The sequence below is a fragment of the Sus scrofa genome, chromosome 3 (genome assembly GCF_054392235.1).
Source record: "Sus scrofa isolate SSC_HxYL_T2T_F1_AM1 chromosome 3, Sscrofa_HxYL_maternal_Yorkshire_Landrace_v2.0, whole genome shotgun sequence".
Taxonomy (NCBI): domain Eukaryota; kingdom Metazoa; phylum Chordata; class Mammalia; order Artiodactyla; family Suidae; genus Sus; species Sus scrofa.
The window spans coordinates 38,889,371-38,913,182 of NC_139385.1; the positions used below are offsets into that span (position 1 = coordinate 38,889,371).

General features: G+C 51.7%; 1 protein-coding gene across 6 annotated transcripts in view; it reads left to right on the plus strand.

The window, feature by feature from the left end:
- Positions 1-2,741: 2,741 nt before the first annotated feature.
- EMP2 (epithelial membrane protein 2) overlaps positions 2,742-23,812 on the plus strand; it is a 42,862-nt gene continuing 21,791 nt past the window's right edge. For 2 of the 6 annotated variants that reach the window (XM_021086641.2, XM_085015786.1), the window contains exons 1-2: positions 2,971-3,094; positions 10,634-10,865. Coding sequence is in view for 1 of the 6 variants with exons in the window: in XM_085015785.1 (XP_084871911.1) it covers positions 2,742-3,094; positions 10,634-10,865; positions 10,973-11,026 (639 nt within the window). In the remaining 5 variants the exon portion in view is untranslated. 6 annotated transcript variants of the gene reach the window in all.

A 23,812-nucleotide genomic window follows, 5' to 3' on the forward strand; every position in this document is an offset into this window, starting at 1 on the left:
TCTCATTCACGTGTCTGAAGCTTGGCTGGAACAGCTCTGCGTCCCAGATGGAAGTTCTGTGGGTTGTGTAGGAAAGCTCTGCTTCCATATCTTTCATTTTTCTGGAGCCAATGGGCGACCGGGGGTATATTCTGCATATGCACATGGCAAAAGCACAGGAGGGCAAGCCCTACCGCCCAAGCACTTTCCCAGCCTTTGCGTGTGTCAAGTCTGCAAATCTCTCATTGGTCAAAACCAGTCACATGGCTTAGCTCAAGGCTGAGACGGGAAGAATGCTCTCCTTGCCAGGAGGCTAGAGCTGCAGTGTGGATATACCCTACTGCACAGTGGGCTGAAGAACTGGGACCCAGAACTCAATCGAACACACTCTTACTTTTTGCCCACACCATATTGAGATTTCAAACCATTAATGAAATACTTGGAGCAGGGATAGAGTGGGTGTGAGGCAGGTTTCTGTCTCCAATCTTCCTGGAGAGACAGGCACATATTTAAAGAGAGAAAACTAGAGATGCAAGTGGCAGGTGGATTGCACAGGTAGGTGGGGCTCTGAAGAAGCCTGGGAAGCAGGTGAGAAATGCAATCGATCATTCCTTTCTCTGAGTCCTAGAGAGGCATTTTTGCTGTCTGGCCAGGTGCTTCCCTGTGTGGGCCACGCCCCACCAGCAGGTGCGTGGGAGGGGATTTTAGTAGGACGCACGGAGTGAGAACAGAATTCCCTTTTCCAATGATCTTGCAATAGTTCTGACTACAAGAAGGAGACTTTCTCCTTCTATGCTAGCGTGACCCTAACACTTGCTGAACTCCGTTTTCAATAGACACTAAACCTCAGGTTCATGGACTCTTTCATGCAATAGTATCTAGTTAGAAAGTACTAACACTGTTTTCTTTGGGCAGTGTTTATATTTCAAGTTTGTCTTCTATTTTTGGTGGTTGGCATTGGTTTCCTGTTTATCACGATGATATAGAGCTTCCTTTTAAAAAACAAATATAGTTAAAAAACAGAGTTGACTTAAAGAAAAATATTAAGTGTATACTAGTTCAGGTGGCCTGTGGATATGATAAAAATCATGGCTGGACCCTGGTTAACATTTTGCAAAGTGCAATGTAATGGGAAGAGGGGAGCCAGGTTCAAATCCAAGCTCCCACCCTCAAATAGGGACTTTGGGCAAGTTATTGAAGTAGCTTCTCTGAGCCTCAGTTTCTTCATGGGCTGCTGGGTCACACTGATGGCAGTGCTTGTAAAGTAACTGGCACGGAGTGAGGGCTCAGCAAAGGGAAGAAACCCACCTGCTGCAGGTGTCCATTCTGCCAGAGCCTTCTGGGCATTCTCAGGTGGCCATGGGACAGGCAAGCATCCCCATCCCTGCTGGTGACTGGGCCCTGCATGGCCTCCTCTGTGGCAGCCAGACCCCACTGTCCTCCCCTTTTACGTGGGGCCTCAGCTCAAAATGAACACCTTTCTGCCCCCTCTCTTGCTTGGGAAATGAAAGTCTTGACTAGCCATAGAATATCAGAATTTAAAAAGATGTGGCAGATCAGACACTAGAGCAGCTGAGGGACCTCAAGACTTGGGTCTTGGGGTAGCCCTTTGCAAGGGGCCCCAGATCTCCCTCAGATCTCTAATTTAGACCCAAGGAGGCTCTCTCTTTGCAGAACTCTGCAACAAGATTGAAAAATGTCTGGAGCATTGCCGTCATAGCTCAGCAATAACGACCTTAACTAGTATCTATGAGGATGCCAGTTCAATCCCTGGCCTCACTCAGTGGGTTAAAGATCCGGTGTTGCTGTGAGCTGCAGAGTAGGTCGAAGACACAGCTGGGATATGGCGTTGCTGTGGCTGTGGTGTAGGACGGCTAGCCTGGGAATTTCCATGTGCTGCAGGTGCATCCCTAAAAAGACAAAAAAAAGACAAAAAAAAAAAAAAAAGAGAGAGAGAGAGAGACTGGGCATCAGAAAATTTAAGCATGGCTTCTCAGCTAGACCAGCTACTGCACAATAAGTTAGCATTTCTTGAGAGGATTTCTGATTCTTTTGTTAGTGACACAAGTCCATTGCCTTATATTTTGGGGTGGGTGCAAATAACATTAACACGTTAAATTAAAAGCTTTAAAATATACTGTAATATGCTGTGGTCCTGGTTTGGAATTTCTTCCCTTTTTCAATACAGTAAATTCTCCTCTTCCTGCACACCCCACCGCTGGGGCTCAGGCCCCTCTGGCTTTTTCCTGTAGCCTGCAAGAGCCTCCAGCCCAGAGGAACCCTCTCAGTTTCTAAATGGGGACACTGGGGGCTGGAGAGCAAGACTTGGGGTGGTTTGTCTTTTGATGTTATTTCCAGGGACAATAAATTCCAGGGTCGTGGTTTCAAAAGATACCGGTGGTGTTTTGTGTGCGGGTGTGCCTGGGCGGGGGGCATGGGCTGGGCAGACTCTGGTGGAGTCCTAATGGATCCCTGGTTGCCTGGCCACCTCCCACCAAGGCCAGGGACTCTATGTCAAATAGGAAAAATAACCACAGCTGAGGCTGATCGAGCACTTACTATGTACCAGGCACTGCGCGCCTATGACCCTTGCAGGAAATCAGTCCTATCGTGATTCCCATTTCCAGAGGGGAAACTGAGGTAGGAAAGATTAAGCAGAAGATCCCTAAGTAATGAAAAGTGCTAGGGAAGGGGTTCTAAAGTAAGGATTCCAGAACCCTGGTCCTTACCCCTTACCCTGAGAGAAGAGAACTGGGGAGAAGATGCGAAGGAGAAGGGGAAGCTGGAAACTTCCAGAGTGGGCGCAGCGCAGAGAGCCTTCCAGCTCGGAGGAAGCTCGAAGGAAGGCGGGCTGGGGCTGGGGGCGCTCCCCGGGCTCCGGCCTTTCTCTCCAGCGGCCCCCACCCGCCTCCCGTGGTTCCTCCCACTCCGCTTCCCCGCTCCTGACATCACGCCCCGGGAGGCGGGATCGGGAAGGAGGGGGGACGTGGGGAGGAGGCTCGGCGCCACCGAGAGGGAGGAGGGAGGGCGCGCAGTCCCAGCCCAGAGCTTCAAAACAGCCCGGCGGCCTCGCCTCGCGCCCCAGCCGGTCGGTCCGTCCAGCCGCCAGCGCCCGGTGAGTCGGGGTCGCGCCCGGGAGCCGCGCGCAGGTCTGGGAGCTCGGGGCAGGGAGCGCCGGGGCAGCGGGGACGCGAGCGGCCCCTGCACCTACCGGACCCAGGGAGGTGCCTGCAATTGGTAGCGGGCAGGGAGGGGCCGAGGCCCATGGGGCCGAAAAGCCCCTGTCCCTCGGCCAGACTGCGAGGGCGCAGACGTCCCGCCTGCGTCGAGTTCGCTCGGGACCTGGAATTCCACCTCCCCACCCCCGGACTGCTTCCTTCGCCTCTTGCGCCGAGGCGGGCGGGAAAAGTTTGGGGAGGAGTCAGGGCGACTCCCCTCGGTCCCGCCAACTCCACTCCCAGGGCTCTCGGAGTCCAGGCCAGCCCCCCTCTCGTTGCGTGAAGGCCCCTGGCGTCTTGGCGCACGGCCCTCCGCCTCGCCCAGCGCGCGGGACAGGCTGCGCCCGGGCCGGGTCCGTGGGTCCCGTCTCGGCCCCCGCGGCGGCGGCGGCGGCTCCGTGGCGCCCCCTAGCGGCGAGGAGCAACGGCTGTGGGTCTGGGGCGGTGGGGGAGCTGGTGGCACCGCTTGGGTGATCCCCTCTCCACTCTGGTTGGGCTTCGCGGGCTTTGAGAGCGCCATCCATGGGTCCAGAGAACGGGGAGGCTAGTGCTTCGTGATAGAAGGACTCTATATTCTCCCCAAATCCAGGGTCCTGAATGCACCCCGGGGAGGGCCTAATTTGGGGCTGGTGTGGGAACTTCCTAGGTGGAGATTAGTTGGGGGCACCTGTGCCCGAGGGAGACCCCCGCAGCGCAAAGCCCTCCCTCTAAGCCACAGAACTCATCTCTTCCTTCGGAACAAGAATGACAGTCCAGCTTCAGATTTGGGAAAGGGGGCAGTGTCCCTCCCAAGCTCCAAAGCTGTGATGTGGGGTGGAGCGACCTTGTACCCTTGCTGTGTCTAAAATGCAGTGACCAGCCTAAAGAGTGACAGGCAGAAAGTAATAAGGTAAGGGGCCCAGAGAGGGTCTTAAGAAGCCAGTGGCCCAAATACTGTATGATTTCCTGATAAGAGGCACCTGGAATAGGACCCCTCCCAGCGCTGGAAAGGAGGATTGTGGGGCAGAGAGATGGGTTTTGCTTAATAGGTACAGAGTCTTTGTTGGGGAGGATGGAAATTTGGGGTGTAGGTAGTGGCATTGGTTACACGATATTGTAGATGTATTCAGATGCCACTGAATTCTACACTTACAAGTGGTGAAAATGATCAGAATTATGCTTTGTATATTTTACCATAATTAAACCACGAGAGTCTCCAGCCACCTCTATGCTTCAGGCCGAAGGGGTTGGATGTCCCAGAGGCCGCTCCCTGTCACTGGCCACCGCTCCCTGGAATCTGGCCTCAGCATAAGGAAGTGGAAGGAAGGGACGGGAGCTGGGTTTCCCCAGGAGTTGGGAAGGGACAAGAAAGTGAACCGAGAGCTGCTGGAGCCTCTGCTGGGCGCTGCACCTGGCAGCCCCCCACAGCATTAGTCGTTCCATCCCCACTCCGGGCTGCAGGTGGGCAAAACCAGGCCAGTGAACCTAAGTCAGTGTCTCAGGGCCCTTGAGCCAGGAAGTTCCAAGAGCCAGATTTGAACTTCCATTTGCATCTCCCCAAGCCCTCCCCTTTTTTCCACCCAGAGGTGCCTCAGTGGGTGTTTGCGGAGTGGAGGGGGGATCCTTCTGGGGAAATCAGGGCCCAGATGCCCATGGGGGCTTTGGCAGATGCCAGGCTCACAGCAGAGGGAGGGACATGGGGGTGGCAGGAGAATGCAGACCTGTTTTCCCACCGAGGGTTATGGGATCCGCCGCTTCAGGCCTGGAGCCACGTCTGTCCGTCCCTCCAGTGGGGAGACTGAGATGCACCTGAATCTGGGGACTGGTGTTTGTGTTGGAAGCCACGGAGGTGGCCCTCGGGACTGGTGAGGGCAGGGCCAGCGGGAGGGGAGGCTCAGGGCTGGCACTGCTGGGCCCCACCCAGGGGGAGGGGCTGCGCCCTCTTCAGGCTTCCTGGCCCTCAGCTCTTGAGGAGCGACAGGGTCCCTTGCATCTAATAGTAAACATAGGGCACAACCGTTCTGTCCTGGCCTTCGTCCCCCTACACACACAAGTGGTTTCTCGGGCCCTTTGTTTCTGGAACATGAGTGTGTCCCCTAGATTTCTTCTCTGCCTCGTGCATCATGTCTTCAGGGCAAAAGCTAAAAACCACATGTCTGTGCGCACAGACGCAATTTTCCAGCAACAAGTGATTCACAGGGAGGCTCAACTGGCCAAATTGTCACCCCAGGCCCACACTGACTCCCCTGCCCTCTGCGACCTTCCTGGTGGATGCCCGGGGGCGGGGGGTGGGGGTGGTGGTGTCACCGCTGGGCCTGGCTCTTTGTCATAGTAAACTCTGCCGCCAGACATGACCGGGAAGGGAAGTCTGTCGAGACAAAAATACATGAATGCCTTTCCAGGCCAATGGGGTGGCAGTGGATTACTGGCCGCTTGGCGGGATTTGTTTAGAAGGCAGGAGTCCAGCACGGGGGCGGGCAGATAATCGTGTGTGTGTGTGTGTGTGTGTGTGTGTGTGTGTGTTGCAACAAGTGTCCACTACGCAGCTCTGCGGACATGTGGGTTCTCTGATACGGGGTTCAGGGGCTAAGGGGGCCCGGGGGGACTGGGCTCTCCATCCACAGAGGGGTGGCAGCCATCCCCTAAAGGTGGGGTGTGGTCCAGGGTGTGGGGCCTGGGGACCAGAGCCCTTCCAGAAGAGGCACTTAAAGGTCAGTGGCAGGACTTCAGTGCAGGAGGCCTCCGGGACGTCTTACTGGGCTTGGCGATTGGCAGCAGCAGCTGGAACCAGGAACGAGAGCAGCTGGCCCCTGAGATAGAGCTGGGGACCTGACTCTTGGATGTTGGCTTCATTCTTCCCAGGAAAGGATGGAAGGGGAGGTGGGGAGGGGGGAGAGGAGGCTCCCCTTCTCACCCCAGGAGCGATGGACCCGAAGAATGCAGCTGTGGCAGGGCTGACCCCTGGCGGGAGTTGTCGGATGCATCTGGCTCTTGTTAGGGACAGGCTGAGAGGGAGTCTAAAAATATCCTGCCACCCAGCGAGGGTGCCGGCCTGGTAACCTGACACCCACAGTGGCGGTGGCTGTGGTGTTGGTGATGACGACGGCACTAGCTTTGCTCTGTGTGGAGTCACTGGAACTCTTCCAGGAAGCCAAGCCTTGGGCAGAGGCCTAGAGGAGTGAATGCTGTCTGCATTTAGGGCAGCCATGGGCTAAGATTGAAGAATTCCAGGGGCATAAAGGCCTTAGAAAGTCCCAGTTTGACAGCAAGGGATGCTCAGAGAGGCGGAGTGACTCGCCCGAGGTCACTCAGCGAGTCGGAGGCAGTCCCTGAACTAGATCAGGGTCCAGGGACTCACTGAGGAGAAGTTCGCTGGCTGGGAGTGGTCGGTGGGTTCCCAGGTTGGGTCCCCAGGGTCAGGAGCCCTTGTGGCCTATACCATCCATCCGGGATGATGCGTTTCCACGCTCTCATGCCGATCTGAGAAAAGTGGGCAGGGAACTGTGCTCTTGTAGTGGGGCACTTCCCATTGGCATCGGGTCACTCCTGGCTCTGGGGGTGTCGTCCATCCTGGGGCGGGAAGGAGGGAGGTGGGGGCTGGAGGAGAACCTTCTTCCCCTCCCAAGACACTGCTGGTTTGTTCACATGGTCTTTCCAAGGACTTTAAGAGGAGTTGTTGGCCTGAATAATTGAATTCCCAGGGCTCTCACCTTCCTTGGGAAGCTGGGCTTCTCTTGCTCTAAAGGGGAGACTGAGGGGAAGAGACTGCCCAACTTCCTGCCCTCCATGGACAGGTCGGATGACATCAGCTTCTAGAAGCTTCCTAGCACTTCTGGATCTGAGCTGAGGGAAGGGGTCCCCAGGGGGCTATTTGGCATCACGATTGTTCTGAGACATTTGGATGTGAAACATCTATCGCCCTGCAGGATGTGGAGATGGACATGTTAAGTTCCTTGGTGCAAACTGCTTGTAACCCAAGATCAAATTAGTTGGCCCAATGGAGAAGTTTCTTTGAAGATTGCTGTCTCTGATGCTTCTGATTGTAAACATCTCTGGAGGGCTATCTTTCCTTAAAATGAAATTAGTTAAAATTTTTTCAGTGAAGGAGTTCCCGTTGTGGCTAAGCAGGTTAAGAACCTGACATAGTGTCCCTGAGTATGAGGATTTGGACCCTGGCCTCACTCAGGGATCCCTCATTCCTGTGGCTGTGGTTAGGCTGGCAGCTGCAGCTCTGATTCAACCTCTAGCCTGGGAACTTCCATATGTTGCAGGTGCAGACATTTAAAAAAAAATTTCTTTTTGCAGTGAATAAATATGACTTGAAGTCTCATTTATCTTATTCTAATAAATGTTTCCCAAAGCGTGTTATCACTGGCGGTAACCCAGATTGTTACCGCAGCAGAATTCCTGTGGTGGCGCAGTGGTAACAAACTGGACTCATATCCAAACTGGACTAGTATCCATGAGGCTTCGCTCAGTGGATTAAGGATCCGGCATTGCCGTGAGCTGTGGTGTAGGTCACAGTCACGGCTCGGATCTGGTGTGGCTGTGGCTGTGGCCAGCAGCTGCAGCTCCAATTTGACCCCTGGCCTGGGAACTTACATGTGCCGCAGGTGCAGCCCTAAAAAGACAAAAAAGGTCACAGCCGAACATGAAACCAAAAAAAAAAAAAAAGTAAGTTATGTCTTTTTCTGTCTTGGTATTTGAAAAAAAAAAAAAATTGCACGAACCCATAGTTTCACAGATCTACTGAATAGGATGAAACTAAAGTTGATTCTTTGAACTTTGAAGCATTCTTTAAATAATGGAAGGATGCCATTCATAAGCACAGGTGATCCTTGGATTTGGCAAAAATCTTAGTCTGGGAGTGACTGCCTTTGGCTGGGACATTCACCCTTTTGACAACAGGACTAATCCCGAAATATCTGTGAGCTCCCGCCCAAGCTCCTCTTCTGCAGAGAGGCCCAGACATCCTGCTTCAGACCTAACCTGCCGCTCGGCTTCCGAGGGAGCCTCCCCATCTCTGATGCGGGTCAGAGACTTGGACGGTTGCTCCAGGGATCAGAGGAGTCGGTGTATTGATGTCTGTGGAAGTGGCTTGAGAGGCTTGTGGTTTGCTTGAACCCAAGGGAAGCCGAGGGAGGGGCTGGGTTGCCCCCTTTCATCTTGATGGGTGTTATTAAGGAACTCTGGGCAGTGAGCTGAGTCATCAAAGGGGGATTTCTCTCTCCTCAAAGGAGGTTACAATCCAGCAAAGAGAGTGATGAGGCCAGGGATGGACGTGCCAGGACCAGCGTCACAAGGTGGAGTTTCGGGGAAGCCCATGGCGGGGTGTGCAAGAGTTTCCTTAAGGACTGGAGATGGGCTTGGAAGAGTCCCTAGGATTTCCCTGAGCAGCAGCGCTTCCGGGTATGCAGAAGGGAACTTGGAGGGAAAAGGCAGAGGGGGAGGCAGAAGCCCTGCTTGAGAAGCAGTGGGTGTCCAGTTTGCCCCCAGTGCAAGGCATGGGAATGGAGGGCAGGGACTGGGGGGCGCTGGGAGGGCAGAGGTGAAGGGGCTTCCCTCCACAGCACTCTGCCTGAACCTGGCTAGGGAGGCAGGCCTGATGGTGTTCACAGAGCAGTGCTGGAAGGACAAAGAAAGAGAGAGAGGAAAAAAGTGGAAGTAATCTAGAAGCAACCTAAATACCCATCGGTCAAATGATAGAGTATTTCACAGAGGTTAAAAAGAACAAAGAGTTCCCTGGTGGACTAGTGGGTTAAGGATCCAGCATTGTGAGTGCTGTGGCTCGGGTCACTGCTACGGCGAGGGACCAGGAACTTTCGTGTATCTCAGGTGAGGCCAAAAACCAAAAAAAAAAAAAAAAAAAACCACCCCAAAAGGGAGTTCCTGTTGTGGCGCAGTGGTTAATGAATCTGAACCATGAGGTTGTGGGTTCCATCCCTGGCCTTGCTCAGTGGGTTAAGGATCTGGCGTTGCCGTGAGCTGTGGTGTAGGTTGTAGACTCGGCTCAGATCCCGCGTGGCTGTGGCGCTGGTATAGGCCGGCGGCTACAGCTCCGATTGGACCCCTAGCCTGGGAACCTCCATATGCCGTGGGAAGCGGCCCTAGAAAAGGCAAAAGAACCAAAAAAACCAAAAAACAAAACAAAACAAAAAAACCAAAAAAGAACAAGGTTCAAGGGGGTGGGAGGGGCAAAATAAGTGAAAGGGATTAAGAGGTACGGCCCTCCAGTTACTAAATAAATAAGCCGTGGGACATAAGGACCTGCCAGACCCATGGTGGTCATTTCCTGACATGCACAAGTGTCAAATCACTGTGTAGTGCCCCTGAAACTAACATATTAACCTAACATGTCAACTATATTTTCAATTAAAATTTTTAAAAAGTTACATTGCAGAGAAAAGGAAACCTGAGGTTCATCTCTGTACACTAATATGGAACGATCTGTAAGACACTGTTGAATTTTTTTGAAAACAAGAGCAAGTGGAGTTCCCTGGTGGCTTGGCAGGTGAAGGATCTGGCATTGTCACTGCTGTGGCTTGGGTCCCAGCTGTGGCTTGGGTTCCATCCTGGGCCCAGGAGCTTCTGCATGTGGAAAGTAGCCATATTCCCATGGCCTCTTATGTATGATGTGTTTGCAGGGACAGGTCTGGAAGGATACTCAGACTGGATCCATGTAGCTGCTTGTGGGGAGAGGGGAGAGGAGGGAATGCGAGCTGGGCCTCCAGCCTTGCTTGTAACTGAGAGAATATATTCCCGGGTATGTGTGTACCTGAAGTTCGACACTAGTGAAATAGTCTCTGAATCTGGTAGTCTTGCAGGTTTGGGGGTGGGGAGCTTTAGGAGATGGGGGGCTTGGTGCAGAGATTAGGTGGGGGCTGGGCAGTCATCCAGGGGCAGGGATGTGATCAGGAGGTGCCCTCCAGCCCCCGGGGAACATTCCCCTTGGAGCATCCCTTTATGCCCCCCCCCCCCGGGGGGGTGCCTTTTACAGACAAGTTGTGGTCTGGAGAGAGGGCAGTGTGCATGCAGTTAGGGTGTGTGTATTAATAGGGCTGGTATGAGATCCCTGGCAAGGTGTCTAGGAGACCATTGGGAATGGGAGTCTGGGGCTTCGAAGAGAATTCAGAGAGACACATAAAGACCTGGGCCTGGAACTGTGTTTTTAGGATGGTGTTTGAAAGTAGGAGATGACTTAGATTTTGCCAGTATTAAAGGCAGGAACTTAGCACTGCTCTCGCAATAGCACTGCTGGGGTGCAAAGCCGTTTGGGCCACGTGCTTTACATCCTCTCTCTCATTTAAAATGAACAACACCCCTATGGGGTGAGGAATATCATTGTCCCTGCCCTACAGATGAAAAAATGGAGTCAACCGTTTTGCATTAAGATTTGAAGCCAAGTCTCGCGGCCTCATAGACCCTGTATCCCGCCACATTCCTCTTTTTAAAAACAGGCAGAGCATCCTCTTGAAACTGACCCAGCCCTTGGAGCCAAGACAGTTCCTTTGCTGCAGAAGTGCCAGTGAGTGCCTTGGACGCCCGTGTTCTTCCTCCAAAGTCAGCTGTTTCAGCTCTGAGGGTCCAGCACCGCACGAGGGGCCTTTTCCCTTAACAGCCTGGTCGCAGAGAACAGAACTCAAAGCCAGCCCTCCCCTGGCCAAAACCACTTTGATTCCCGTGTTTCAGGTGTGTGTGGAACAGAGAAGGGAGTTCTGGGAACACAGCTTCAGACAGGAACCCTGGGTCCAAGTGGTTAATTGCTTGCATTACTTCTCATGGTCTTTGCTGTGCAGGGACCGGATCTGTTGAGCTTGCCCTGGTCCCTCCTGCATTCAGCACAGAGTTAAGCGCGCAGTAAGTGCTCAACCAATAAAGGGCTGTGTGGGTAGACGGGAGAGGGCGGCCCCCTGGAGTCTCGGCTTCCCGCTCTTAGCCACGGCCTGGAGGCGTGGCAGAAGGAGGCCCCGCCCCCCGCGCCTTGGGGGAGGAGCCCGCTGAAGGCGGCAGGGGTGGGGGCGGGAGGGTAATGGGAGGGGCTTGAGGCGGCTGCTCCCTCCCCCTCTCCTGCAGTTGATTCGGGCAGGCCGGAGCAGCAGCAGGCCCAAGTGGCACTGTCAGCACCCCTTTATGTCAGAGTGACACGAGGTCACATTCCTCTAGGCCGAGCCCGAAGGAGGCTTAATCATTGGCAGGCCCAGATCATGGTGTGCACACCCACAGGCATTTGGAGATGATTTCTATAGCATACAGGCAGGGTTCCAAACTGTAATGTGCTCATATTTTTTTAAAAAACTGTATTACTAAAATGTCAGTCACTTGGCATATGGTACTACTTTTCCATTTATGATATAATCTGCATTTAAGCATTCATCGCCTCACGCCGATGTGTTTTAGAGACACTTATGGGTAATGAATAGCACAGGTGGTACACAGCCAGGGCAGAAATGATACTGGCGGTGATGCTGACACCATTGTTGCCCCACCAGGTCCCCTTTCCTGGGTGCTATGCCCACCCCCCTCTGTGGTGAGGATTTGCTGCTAAGGACTCACAGCTTTCCCTTCTCCTGGAAGTTTCGAGAAGCCTGGAGATGCCTGGGAAGTCATGCTCCCTATTTCTCGAGCTTGTGGCCCCAGGGATGTCCTGGGGCCTGGCCTAAATCCACCCCCCAACCCTCCCCCTTGTCGCCCCAGGTTTTCTGCCCTTTCCAGGCAGGGGATGATGAGCCTCAGAATATTCATGCTCCTGATTCAGAGCTGGGCACCCCTCTTCCCCCTCTGAGATCCTCAAGGAGAGAAAGGTGCTCGGCCTTCATCACCTGTGAGCCCCTCTCCCTGGACACTCGCAGTCGTCACCTCCTCTCCTTCCTGGTGGGCACACTGGAGATAGAGCCGTGACCATACTGATATAAGTCCAGTCTAGAGGGACGAGACAGAAAGAAAAGAAGGGACTAAAGATTAAGAAGAAAAGAGCAGAGTTCCCTGGTGGCTCAGGGGGTTAAGAATCCAGTGTTGTTGCTACTGTAGCGCAGGTTCAACCCTGGCCCTGGAACTTCTTCATGCCGTGGGAACGGGCAAAATTTTTAAAAAGTAAAAACTAAAAACAAAAAACGGAAGAAGAAAAGAGCAGATGACGTTGAGTGATTTCAAGAAGATAAAATATGGTCACTTAGATTGGATGTTCTGGGAGGGCTTCTCTGAGGAGGGGACTGTGGAGTTGAGGCTGAAGGAAGGAGCCCATCACTCCCAGATCTAAGAACTTTCCAGACAGGGAATGGTTCATGCCGACATCCTGGTGCCCAGGGTGGGGGCAGGGAGCAAGCTTTGTCCGATGGGGGGAAGGAAGAGCACTGCTTGGGGTACTGACTCATCCAGCAGTTCGTTTGGGTGCTGTGTGGGGTCAAGACTGAGTGGTCCGGAGTTCCTGTTGTGCTGTAGCTGAAACGGATGCAGCTCGTATCCATGAGGATGCAGGTTCGATCCCTAGCCTCTCTCAGTGGGTCGGGGATCCGACGTTGCCACGAGCTGGGGTGTAGGTCACAGACGTGGCCTGGAACTCGCGAGGCTGTGGCTGTGGCTGTGACCGGCAGCTGTAGCTCTGATTCGACCCCTAGCCAGAGAACCTCCATATGCCGTGGGTGCGGCCCTAAAAAGCAAAAAAAAAAAAAAAAAGACTGAGTGGTCCGTGTCCCCATGTCCTTGTGTGAGACGCCTACTGTATGCTTGGGGCAGATGGCTTGGTCTTTTTTTTTTTTTTTTTTTTTTTTCTGCTATTTCTTGGGCCGCTCCTGCGGCATATGGAGGTTCCCAGGCTAGGGGTCTAATCAGAGCTGTGGCCGCCAGCCTACGCCAGAGCCACAGCAACGCAGGATCTGAGCTGTGTCTGCAACCTACACCACAGCTCACAGCAACGCCGGATCGTTAACCCACTGAGCAAGGGCAGGGACTGAACCTGCAACCTCATGGTTCCTAGTCGGATTTGTTAACCACTGCGCCACGATGGGAACTCCGCAGATGGCTTGGAAATGGGGTCACATGCTCCCCAATTCTCAGGGTCAAAAAAGAGGGACTGGCTCCATCCCAGGCCTGGGGGTAGCTGGTCACTTGCACGTGTGGGATGGTCACCTCTGGGCCCCATGGGGGGAGAAGCAGGGCGGGACTTCTCGCTCCAACCAGTTCAAGGCCCTGGCTCCTGACTGGTGGGTCTTATCCTCCTTCCCACCTCAGGGGCCGCAGAGGGCTCTCAGGGGTGCAGGTGTTGAAATACCAGCCCCCAGTGAACTCAGAGCTCCTCCGTTTTATTTTTCAAATCTCTCTCTTGATGAATTTTTCAAAGTGTACACCTCACTATATTTTAGTATAATCCATGTATATGTGTAACCATTGCCATGGTCAATCTGGGGACATTGGATCCCCACAGAAAGAAACCTCCAAACCCCTTAGAGGTCGCCCTCCTATTTTCCCATCGCTCTGAGCGCCAGTTAACCACACATCTGCTCTCTGTCTCTAATGGATTTGCCTCTTCTGGCAATTGCGTATAAGTCGAATCATACCCTGTGTGATCTTTTGGGTCTGGTTTCTTCTAACTTGCGTCATGACTTCAAGGTTCATCCGTGTTATAGCCTTTGTCAGGCCTTCCTTCCTTTTCACGGCCTAATAATACTCTGCTGTGTGGATGTAACCCATTTGGCTTATCTACTCCTGAGCTGATGGATATTTGGGTGGTTTCCACCCTTTGGCTCTTGTGAATAATGCCGCTCCAGACATTTGTGTCCAAGTTTCTGCTGGACATGTGTTTTCATTTCTCTTGGGTATTATTTACCAGGAGTGGCGTGACTGTGGTCCTGCAGCCCATGTGTCATCATCTGAGGAACAACTAGACTGTTTCGCAAAGTGGCTGCACCATCGTAGTTCCCAGCAGCAGCGGCCGAGGGCTCCAGTTTCTCTGCTTCCCCGGGTTTTAATTGAGTGCCTGGTCCTGTCCTACTCTGGCTCCTAAGGAGCTTCCACTGGTGAAATTCTTACAGGTCTAGAGCAGGTTGCTGGGGGCCAGGTCTCCTGGATCTGAGCGAGGCCCCATCTGGGACCTGGTCCTGGAATAGGCTGGACCCAGGTGAGTGGGCAGGAGGATGGTGGGGAGGGATGAGGGGCACCCAGGGACCCCCCAGAGAGAACCAGAATCTGTGGAAGGCAGAGCCCTCTGTAAGGCTGGTTTTTAGGTGCTGCTGGATATGACATTAAATGACATAAAATCCCTCAGCGAGAAAGTGTGTTTCAGCTCTTCGGATTCCATCAAGGGGAAGATGCCTCTGTGACTCCACTTTTTCTTCTTTAACCAGACAGAGCAGGTCTGCCCTTAGCCCTTTGATGGACAACAGCATTGAACTAGAACTTGTGAACTTTTTTGGGGGGATATTAATTTTTACCATCCATCTCTGCGGTAGGTCCTGCTGATTTTTAACTCCCAGGAGCCAAAAGATTTCTTTTTGAAATACATGTCTTTGTCAGAGAGTGGGTTTATTTAAAGACAAATAAGTACAGTCTCCCAGGGGTACTTGAGAAGGTGCTCAGCCAGTGTCTGAAGTTGGGGAACCTTCTTCTAATGTTTAGGGCCCAATAAGCAGGTGCTGTGTTGGGAAGTGGTGAGGTCTCCAATCCTGGTCCCCGTACAGATGGAAACTGGCTGCGATAAAAATAATCCAGGCAGAGGCTGTGGGCAGGGGCGGTTCTGCAGGATCACACAGCGCCTTTCAGCTGAGACTCCATGAGTCTGCAGTTCTCATTGTGTGGGGTCAGTGTCCCAATTCCATGGCCGGACAGTGTCATAGCTGCAGATGCAGCGTCATCAGAGATGCCCCAGTTGGAAGGGCAAGAGGTTTGGGGGGGCTGCCTTTCTTTCCAGCAGGGCACCCTCACAGTCCCTGGGACCTGGTGGTGGGGAAATGTTACAGTGTGATTACAAGTTCACAGGGATGGCTCCCCAGCTGGTTCAGCATCTGCTTGGTCTTGGGTATTTAATAGAAGGTGTCTCTTCCTGTTGGTGCCCCCAAACCCCTAATTAAGGGGCATGACCTGCCGGCTCTTAGATTAGTGAGTCTGTATGGGCTGTGCCCCCCAGTAGAGATGCTGTGTTAGGGTTCTCCAGGAAACAAAACCAATAGGATGTGTCTGTGTGTGTTTGTGTGTGTGTGCATATAACATATTGTTATAATATATATATATATATGTATGTGTGCTCATGTATATTCTGTATATGTATATGTATATTCTATATAATATTCATATACATAATAGAGAGAGAGAGGTTTGTTTTAAGGAATTAGCTCCTGCAATTAGGAAGACTAGTGAGTCCAAAGCCAGCAGGCTAGGCTGGCGCGCTGAGGACCCAGGGAAGAGTAGGTGTTGCAATTCAAATCCAAAGGCTGCTCGGTGGGATGTCAATGCTTTGTTCTCTTTGGACCTCCATCTGATCAGATGCAGCCCACCTGCATTATGGAGGACAGTCTGCTTTACTCAAAGCTCATTGAATTTTTTTTTTCTTGTCTTTTTAGGGCAGCACTTGCAGCATATGAAGGTTCCCAGACCAGGGGTTGAATCGGAGCTGTGGCTGCCAGCCTACACCACAGCCACAGCAACACGGGCTCCGAACCGTGTCTTCAACCTACATCACAGCTCACAGCCATGCCGGATCCTTAACCCACTGAGCAAGACCAGGGATCAAACCTGTGTCCTCATGAATGCTAGTCAGATTCATTTCTGCTGAGCCAGGACAGGAACTCCTAAAGTTCATTGATTTAAATGTTAATCTCAGAGTTCCCTGGTGGCCTAGCAGTCAAGGATTCAGCATTGTCACTGCTGTGGTTCAGGTTTGCTCCCTGGCCTGGGAACTGCCAGGGGAGTGCCCCCCCCCAAAAAAAGTGTGAATCTCCTCCAAAGACACTGTCACAGAAACTCTGGCCCAGCCAGACTGACACAGAAAATTAATGATCACAGATGCTTTAGATGGACCAGACACACAGCACTGAGTAAGATGGGAGCTTTTTTAAATCATTCCCTTTTTAATTCCCTTCCAACCCTCCAAGGAGAAAATCTCAAGTTTGTGCTAAGGTATCTTTAATAAAACTCCCCAAATACACCTGACGTTCTGCTTCAACAAAGGGCAGACTGGCCTGGGGCGCAGAGCCTTCAGCAGCAGCAGTTCTAGTTGGAAAAGAATACTTGTTCTTTTTTTCATTATATGTCTTTCTTCCCATCACTCTCTATTTATGGCTTGCTTTCCATTTCATTTGTGATACCAGATTTCCTCTTATTTTTATTTATTTAAAATTGAAGTATAATTGATTTACAATGTTGTGTTAGCTTTAGATGAACAGCACAGTGATTCATATATATATGTGTGTGTGTATGTTCTTGTATCACAAAAAATATATATATTCTTTTTTAGAATCTTTTCCCTTATAGGTTATTATAAAATGTTGGCTATAGCTCCCAGTTCTATACAGTAGGTCCTGGTTGGCTCTCTGTTTCATATACAGTGATATGTATCTATTAATCCAAACTCCTCAATTATCTCTCTTCCCCTCCTTTCCCCTTTGGTAACCATAAGTTTGCTTTCTTTGTCTATGGGTCTATTTCTGTTTTGTACATAAGTTCATTTGTATCTTTTTTTTTTTTAGATTCCTCAGATAAGTGATATCATATGATATGTGTCTTTGTCTGACTTATTTCACTTAGTATGAAAATCTCTAGGTCCATCCATGTTGCTGCACATGGCATGATTTCATTCTTTTTTATGGCTGAGTAGTATTCCATTGTATATGTATACACCACATCTTCTTTATCCATTCATCTATCCATGGACGTTTAGGTTGCTTCCATGTAGGTTTCCTTTTATAAAGATGTAAGTTTTGAAAAGTGAATAGGCTCCTAGTAATATGGGCAATACATGGATACACGTGAGATTCGCAGGTGGTGCAGAAATGAGTGATTTGGGGAAATAGAGGTGTGAGCTCAGTGAGGACAGTGCCTGAAATATGCCCTCGTTGTCCACATGCCCAAGATGCCTGTTGTCTGTTTGTACATCTTCCCTGCTAGAGACAGCTGGGAGGTTTATTTCCATTTGGTGACTCTCACAATGAGGGCGGGATGCTGGCTTGTGGGGATGCGGGCTGGGCGTGGCGGTCCCAAAACTCCTTGACCATAATGCTGACTGTGACTGGTGCATGTACACAGCACCTGTTTTGTACTAGATGCCATTCTAAGCACCTTCACTCTGTTATGTCCCTGCGGTCCTGGGAAGTAGGCAGACCATCATCACCCCCATTTAAGATAAGGAAACTGAGGTCCTGCATCGTTAGGCTGCCAGACGATGGTCCAGTCTGGCTGTCTCTGCTCTTCGATATTTTGCACACATCACTTCCCACTCATCCTCTCCCCTCTGGCCCCTTGGTGCGTTAACTTCATGGAGGTGGCAGCCTGGCTTCCTGGTCCTGGTGCTCCTTGGGTCTGGCTGAGTTGCAGGCAGTGATTCCCAGCGCCTGACTTGCTGGCAAAGTTCACCCACAGAAATGACAGTTTAGGAAAGAGGAAAAGACTGTGAAAGCGACTGGCCCTGATCTCCTGGGCGTTACAACACACGGCGCTCTGTGCAGGCAGGAACATTCCTACGCTGCCGGCTGTGAAGATGACGAGCACCCTAAGTCTGACACCTGCCTCACCCCAGCCAGCTAATCCCAATCCACCCCGGCCCCACACTGACATGTGTGCCTGCAGGGACTGGCCCTTTCCAGGCTGGGGTGTGGGTTTGCCGAGTGGCTTAATTACAGGGAGCTCCTTGGATGACAGCAGCCAGCATGGAGCTCTTTAATTGACGGGGTCAGAAAGCAGTCATTGGCAGAGTGGCAGTTATTAACTCTTCTGCCGAAGCTGTGGAAACTAGCAAACACTCAACAAATGTTTGCTGAGTGACCTCAGGCACTGGGGATGAGTAAGACTTGGTTTCTGTCTTTGAGGAACCCTGAATCTAACAATGCAGTGTTTCCTCTGTATCAATCAGCTCTTGCTGTGTAACAAACTATCCCCAAATGCACAGGCATATCTCGTTTCCTTGCATTTTGCTTGATTGTGCTTTGCAAATATTGTGCTTTTTACACATTGAGGGTTTGTGGCAGCCCTGCATTGGGTAACTCTGTTGTCACCATTTTTTTGGTGTGTGTGTTTGTCTTTTTAGGGCCACACTCACGGCATGTGGGGGTTTCCAGGCTAGGGGTCTAATCAGAGCTACAGCTGCCAGCCTACACCACAGCCACAGCAACACCAGCTCTGATCCGAGCCTTGTCTTCGACCTACACTGTAGTTCATGGCAATGCCAGATCCTTAACCCACTGAGTGAGGCCAGGGATCGAACCCGCAACTCCATGGTTCCTAGTCGGATTCGTTTCTGCTGCGCCACGATGGGAACTCCTGTTGCCATTTTTTTTTTTTCCCAACAGCGTTTGCTCACTTTGTATCTGTGTCACATTTTGGTAATTCTTGCAATGTTTTAAATTTTTCATTATTGTATTCGTTACATGATCTGTGATCTTTGATTTTACTACTGTGACTTGCTAAAGGTTCAGATGATGGTTAGCAATGTCTATTATAATGTGTTTTAAAATGAAGGTATGTACTTTTTTTTAGACGTAATGCTTTTGCACCCTTAATAGACTGTGGTGTAGTGTAAATGTAAGTTTATAGGCAGTGGGAAAGCAGACATTCCCATGACTCCCCTTATCGCGATATTTGCTTTATTGCGCTGGTCTAGAACTGAGCCTGCAACGTCTCTGAGGCTGTGATGGCTTAAGAGAGAAAAAATTTATTTAGTTCCTGATTCTGCAGGTGGGCGGTAGGGGCTGGGCTCAGCTGGGCTCTCTCACGTGTCTGCAGCCACCTGGGGGCTGGCTGGTTTCCAGTGGCCTTTGCTAGAAAAGCCCATCTCTGTTCCGTGTAATCTCATGTACTGTCCAGCAGGCCAGGCTGGGCGCATCCACGTGGTAGCTGAGCAGACAGGCCTCCTGCGGCCTGGGCTCAGCATTGGCACAGCGGCACTTTTGCTGCCTTCTATTGATAAATGAAATCACAAGGCAGAGTGAGTTCCCAGGGGGTGCAGGGGGGGGGGGCATTATCACAGCTGTGGCACAGGTTTGAGCCCTGGTCTGAGACTTTCTGCATGCTGTGGGTACGGCAAAAAAAGAAAAAGAAAAAAAAGAAAGAAAGAAAAAAAAGAAAAAATCACAAGGGCAGCCAGGCTCAGTGCGTGGGAAAATAAATTCCATGTCTTGCTAGGATTGCATCTGCGGAGCTTTTGTTAGTACCTTTTGAACATGTGAACATGAGAAAGACTGGCCTGCATTTTTCCTGTCTCAGAATATCTTGCCTGGTTTGGGGATCAGGGTAACGCCAGCCTCATGGGATGAGTTGGGATCTAATCCCTTCTCCTGGATTTTCTGGAAGAGTTATATAGAAAGTTGTTATTATTCTTCCTTAAGTGTTTGGCAGAATTCACCAGTGAAGCTCAGCTGGGCCTGGTGTTTTCTCTGTGGGAAGAGACCCCAGAGCCTTGAGAATATTTCTTCCTTCTTGGATTGCCGGACTGGAAGGAAAAGTCTGGCTCCATTTCTTGACTTCTTAGTGCTTTAGCCCCTTGGAATCTGGCTCCCTTCCTCCCTCCTTCCCTCCCTCTCTTCCTCCTTCCCTCCCTTCTTTCTATCCTTCCTTCAGCACATTTATTGAGCTCCATCTAGAAAGGAGGCACTGTCTTAAAAGCTGAGAATATCGACCTGCAGAAACCTGCCAGGTCCCGGACACTGTGGCACAGGAGAGAGTCAACCCCCAAGTCAGCAACTATAACATAACATCAGGTCATGAGAGGTGCTACAAGGAGAAAGATAAAGAAGGGCTTTGGGGAATTCCCTGGTGGTACAGTGGGTTAAGAACCCAACTGGTATCCATGAGGATGCGGGTTGAATCCCTGGCCTCGGCCAGTGGGTTAAGGATCAAGCATGTAGTGAGCTGAGGTGTAGGTTGCAGATATGGCTCAGATCCTGCCTTGCTGTGGCTGCAGTGGAGGCCAGCAGCTGCAGCTCTGATTTGACCCCTAGCCTGGGAACCTCCATATGCCGCAGGTATGGCCCTAAAAAGGAAAAAAAAATTAGGAGTTCCCTGGTGGTACAGTGGGTTAAGGATCCAGCATTGTCACTGGTGTGGCTCTGGCTACTGCTGTGTTGTGAGTTCAGTCCCTGGCCCAGGAACTTCTACATACTGCCGGCACAGCCTAAAAATAAAAAGAGAGAGAGGGAGAAAGCTTTAGTTTATTTCACTGAAATTGTTATTCCCAAGTTGCCAGTGAGCGGCTTTTCCATCCTGATGCCCTCTTGCCACTCTCTCCTGTCTCAGCTACTAGCCACTGTGTCTCCCATCTGCACACCCACGACGCGGGGATTTCTGTTCCCGGCTCCTGTTTTCTCCTGGGTGACAGTGCCACCCGTATTGCCACCTGCCTGAACGCATTTCTGCCATTGGTAACCTGACGTTTCTAACACCAGATGAACTGCTTCCCTCGTCTCTCAAATGTGCTCTTTCTGCTCCAAGCCAAGCACATTGGTGGCACCCACATCCCCTCTGGGCCCCCAGAATCCTTTGCCCAACCCTCTACCCATCACTGGGTCCTACTGATTCTGCTTCTTCCTTTTCTCTCTCCTATTTTTCTTTCTGTCACGCCTGTGGCATGCGGACGTTCCCAGGCCAAGGATGGAACCAGAGCCGCAGCAGTGACGATGCCAAGTCCTTAACCCGTTGAGGCACCAGGGAGCTCCCCACTTCTCAGTTTTTACTTTCCTCCAAACCCTCTCTGTTTCTCACCAGGGCTGCCCCATCAGCTTCCCCCAGTTCACCTCCTTCTAATTCATCCTCCTGAGAGTGAAATGTTTTTCTTCTAGAGACAGAACTTATTCCTTTCCTGCTTCCAAGCCTTCCGCATCTCCCCACTGCCTCCAGGATAACGTTCAAACTCCCAGGCCCCATCAGGCTGCTCACCAGGCCGAGTTCCGAGTTCTGACTCGGCTCCAGGCCCCGTCCAGCTCACACCCTGCTCACACTGGTAATGCTTCGGTGCCTCGGAGCAGCCTGTTCCTTTGCCTGCAACACCCTGTCCCCACGGCTCTGCCTGGCAAACTGCCCCATCCTTTGAGACCCAGCCCAGAAGTCACTTCCTCCATGAATCCTCTGATGCCGCCCCCGCTCCACCTCGGGGCTAGTCATACCTTCCTTTGCGTACTCACAGCACACATGCCATCAGGTCATGTTTGTTTATTCATACACCCTGTTCTTTATGGACCCGGCAGCTCCCAGGGGGCACGGAGCCTGCCTTACACACTCGTGTGTCACCAGGCCCCAGTACGCAATCAATGCTTGCAGCCTGAATAATTGCTCCTTTTTTTTCTTTTTCTTTTTTCTTTTTCTTTTTTTTTTTTTTTTTTCCCATACTGATGGGCTAGGAAAGTTCCTGGGCCAGGGTTTGAATCCGAACCTCAGCTTCGACCTACACTGTAGCTGTGGCAATGCTGGATCCTTTAACCCACTGTGCTGGGCCAGGGATCGAACCTGTACCTGAGCCACAGCATTTGAATTCTTAATCCACTGCACCACAGCTGGACCTCTGCTTCCATGTTAAAACATTGGGTGAGAGGAGCTCCCATTGTGGCACAGTGGAAACGAATCTGACTAGCATCTACGAGGATGCAGGTTTGAGCCCTGGCCTTGTTCAGTGGATTAAGGATCCAGCATTGCTGTGAGCTATGGTGTAGGTCACAGATGCGGCTCGGATCCCACGTTGCTGTGGCTGTGGTGTAGGCTGGCAGCTGCAGCTCCAATTCGACCCCTAGCCTGGGAACCTCCTTATGCTGCAGGTGCGGCCTTAAAGAGACCAAAAAAAAAAAAAAAAAAGAAAGAAAATTAAAAAATAAATTTTGAAAAATAAAACAGTGGGTGAGAGGCTAATAATGCAAAGGCTGTTGTTTGACCCGGACTCTGCAACCTGCTAACTGGATGATGGGGACAAAGTGGTCCACTTCTTGTCCTCACAGTGGAGACCAGTCCTCACCCATCCTCTGACTGGCGGTCACCTCACTGACAGGTGTTCACCCTGAGCGCGGTGAAGGGAAGGGCTTTCAGCCTGGAGGACTCGTGGGTGATTTTGGGCTCTGCTTCCCTTGTCCCCAGGGTTCTTCACAGTGTATGTGCTACCTTGTGGGTCCTTGAGTAATGACATGTGGTGATGGCCAGCATCCAAAGCCACATGCGGCCCCAGGACTTTGGACCCATCTCCTGATCAGGCTGGAGGATAACGGCATCCCAAAGGGGAAGATACATTTGGTGTAGGGTGGGCAACGTAGAGGTTTCTCTGATGCCAGATTGTCTAACTTCCAATCCCAGCTCCAGCTTTGACCAGCTGTGTGATCTTGGGGACGTTGCTTAACCTCTCTGAGCCTTATTTTCTTTACCTATAAAATGAGGCTAATTATAGCACCTACATCAGAGGGTTTCACAGGAATGAGTAAGTTAATACAGGTATGAGCTTGCAACAGTGCCTGGCACATACTAGGCAATAACTGTTGGCTCTCATTGTGGTCGATGTAGTGGGTATTATTGTTCTAATGGAGTGAAAGACTCAGGCCCACACAGGCAGAATCATCCTGAGTGGCTTCTGCCCTGGAGCACGGCCTAATGCCAGTGTCCTGTCTGTTGCCATTTCTGGACAGAGCCAAGTACTGGCTTTGGGCCCAGAAGCCCCAGCCACAGTGAGCACAAAGCTGGGCCATCCAGGGCCAAGGGGCTTCCGCCATCTCCAGGGCATCTTGGACGCCTGACGATTCCTGGCTGGCTGGTGTCCGGATCCCAGGGCAGGAGGCTGAGCTGACCTCTGCCTTCCTGAGGACAGGCCTGTCCCCTCTGAGTGCTGTGAGCAGTGGGCCGGGGTCCAGAATGGGGATTAAAACCACCAGCTCCAGAGTGGACCTCCCTGTGGCCTGGGTGACTGCTCCCCAATGCCCAGAGCCCCCCTTGCCTTCCGAGCAGCAGCAGCTCTGGGTGGAGCACCCCCGGGCCTGGGGAGCCGGCCCCACCTCTGACACCCAGCATCTCAGGTTCCACACCTCAGGCTTGTCCTTTTGCTTACAATTCCGGGAAAAGGCTCCCATTCAGCTGAAAATGGGCCGTGGTTTAAATTGTAGGAAGAACTCCTGCGGGTGGGGATAGAGGGGGCAGGCCAAGCGGTCAGCCTCACAGCGTGTCCTCTCCTGTTCCCTGCACAGCATGGACCGAAGCCAAACAGCTTCCTTTGAGCAACAAGGTAGGGCTGGGGCTCCCTGCCGAGGGGACTTGGGTTGTTGTTTTTTTTCCCCTAGGGGTCAAATCAGAGCTATACCTGCAGCCTACACCACAACCATAGCAATGCCAGATGTGAGCCGAGTCTGCGACCTACACCACAGCTCACGGCAATGCCGGTCAGATCCTTAACCCACTGAGCAAGGCCAGGGCTCCAACCTGCATCCTCATGGATACTAGTTGGGTTCATTATGGCTGAGCCACAACAGGAACTC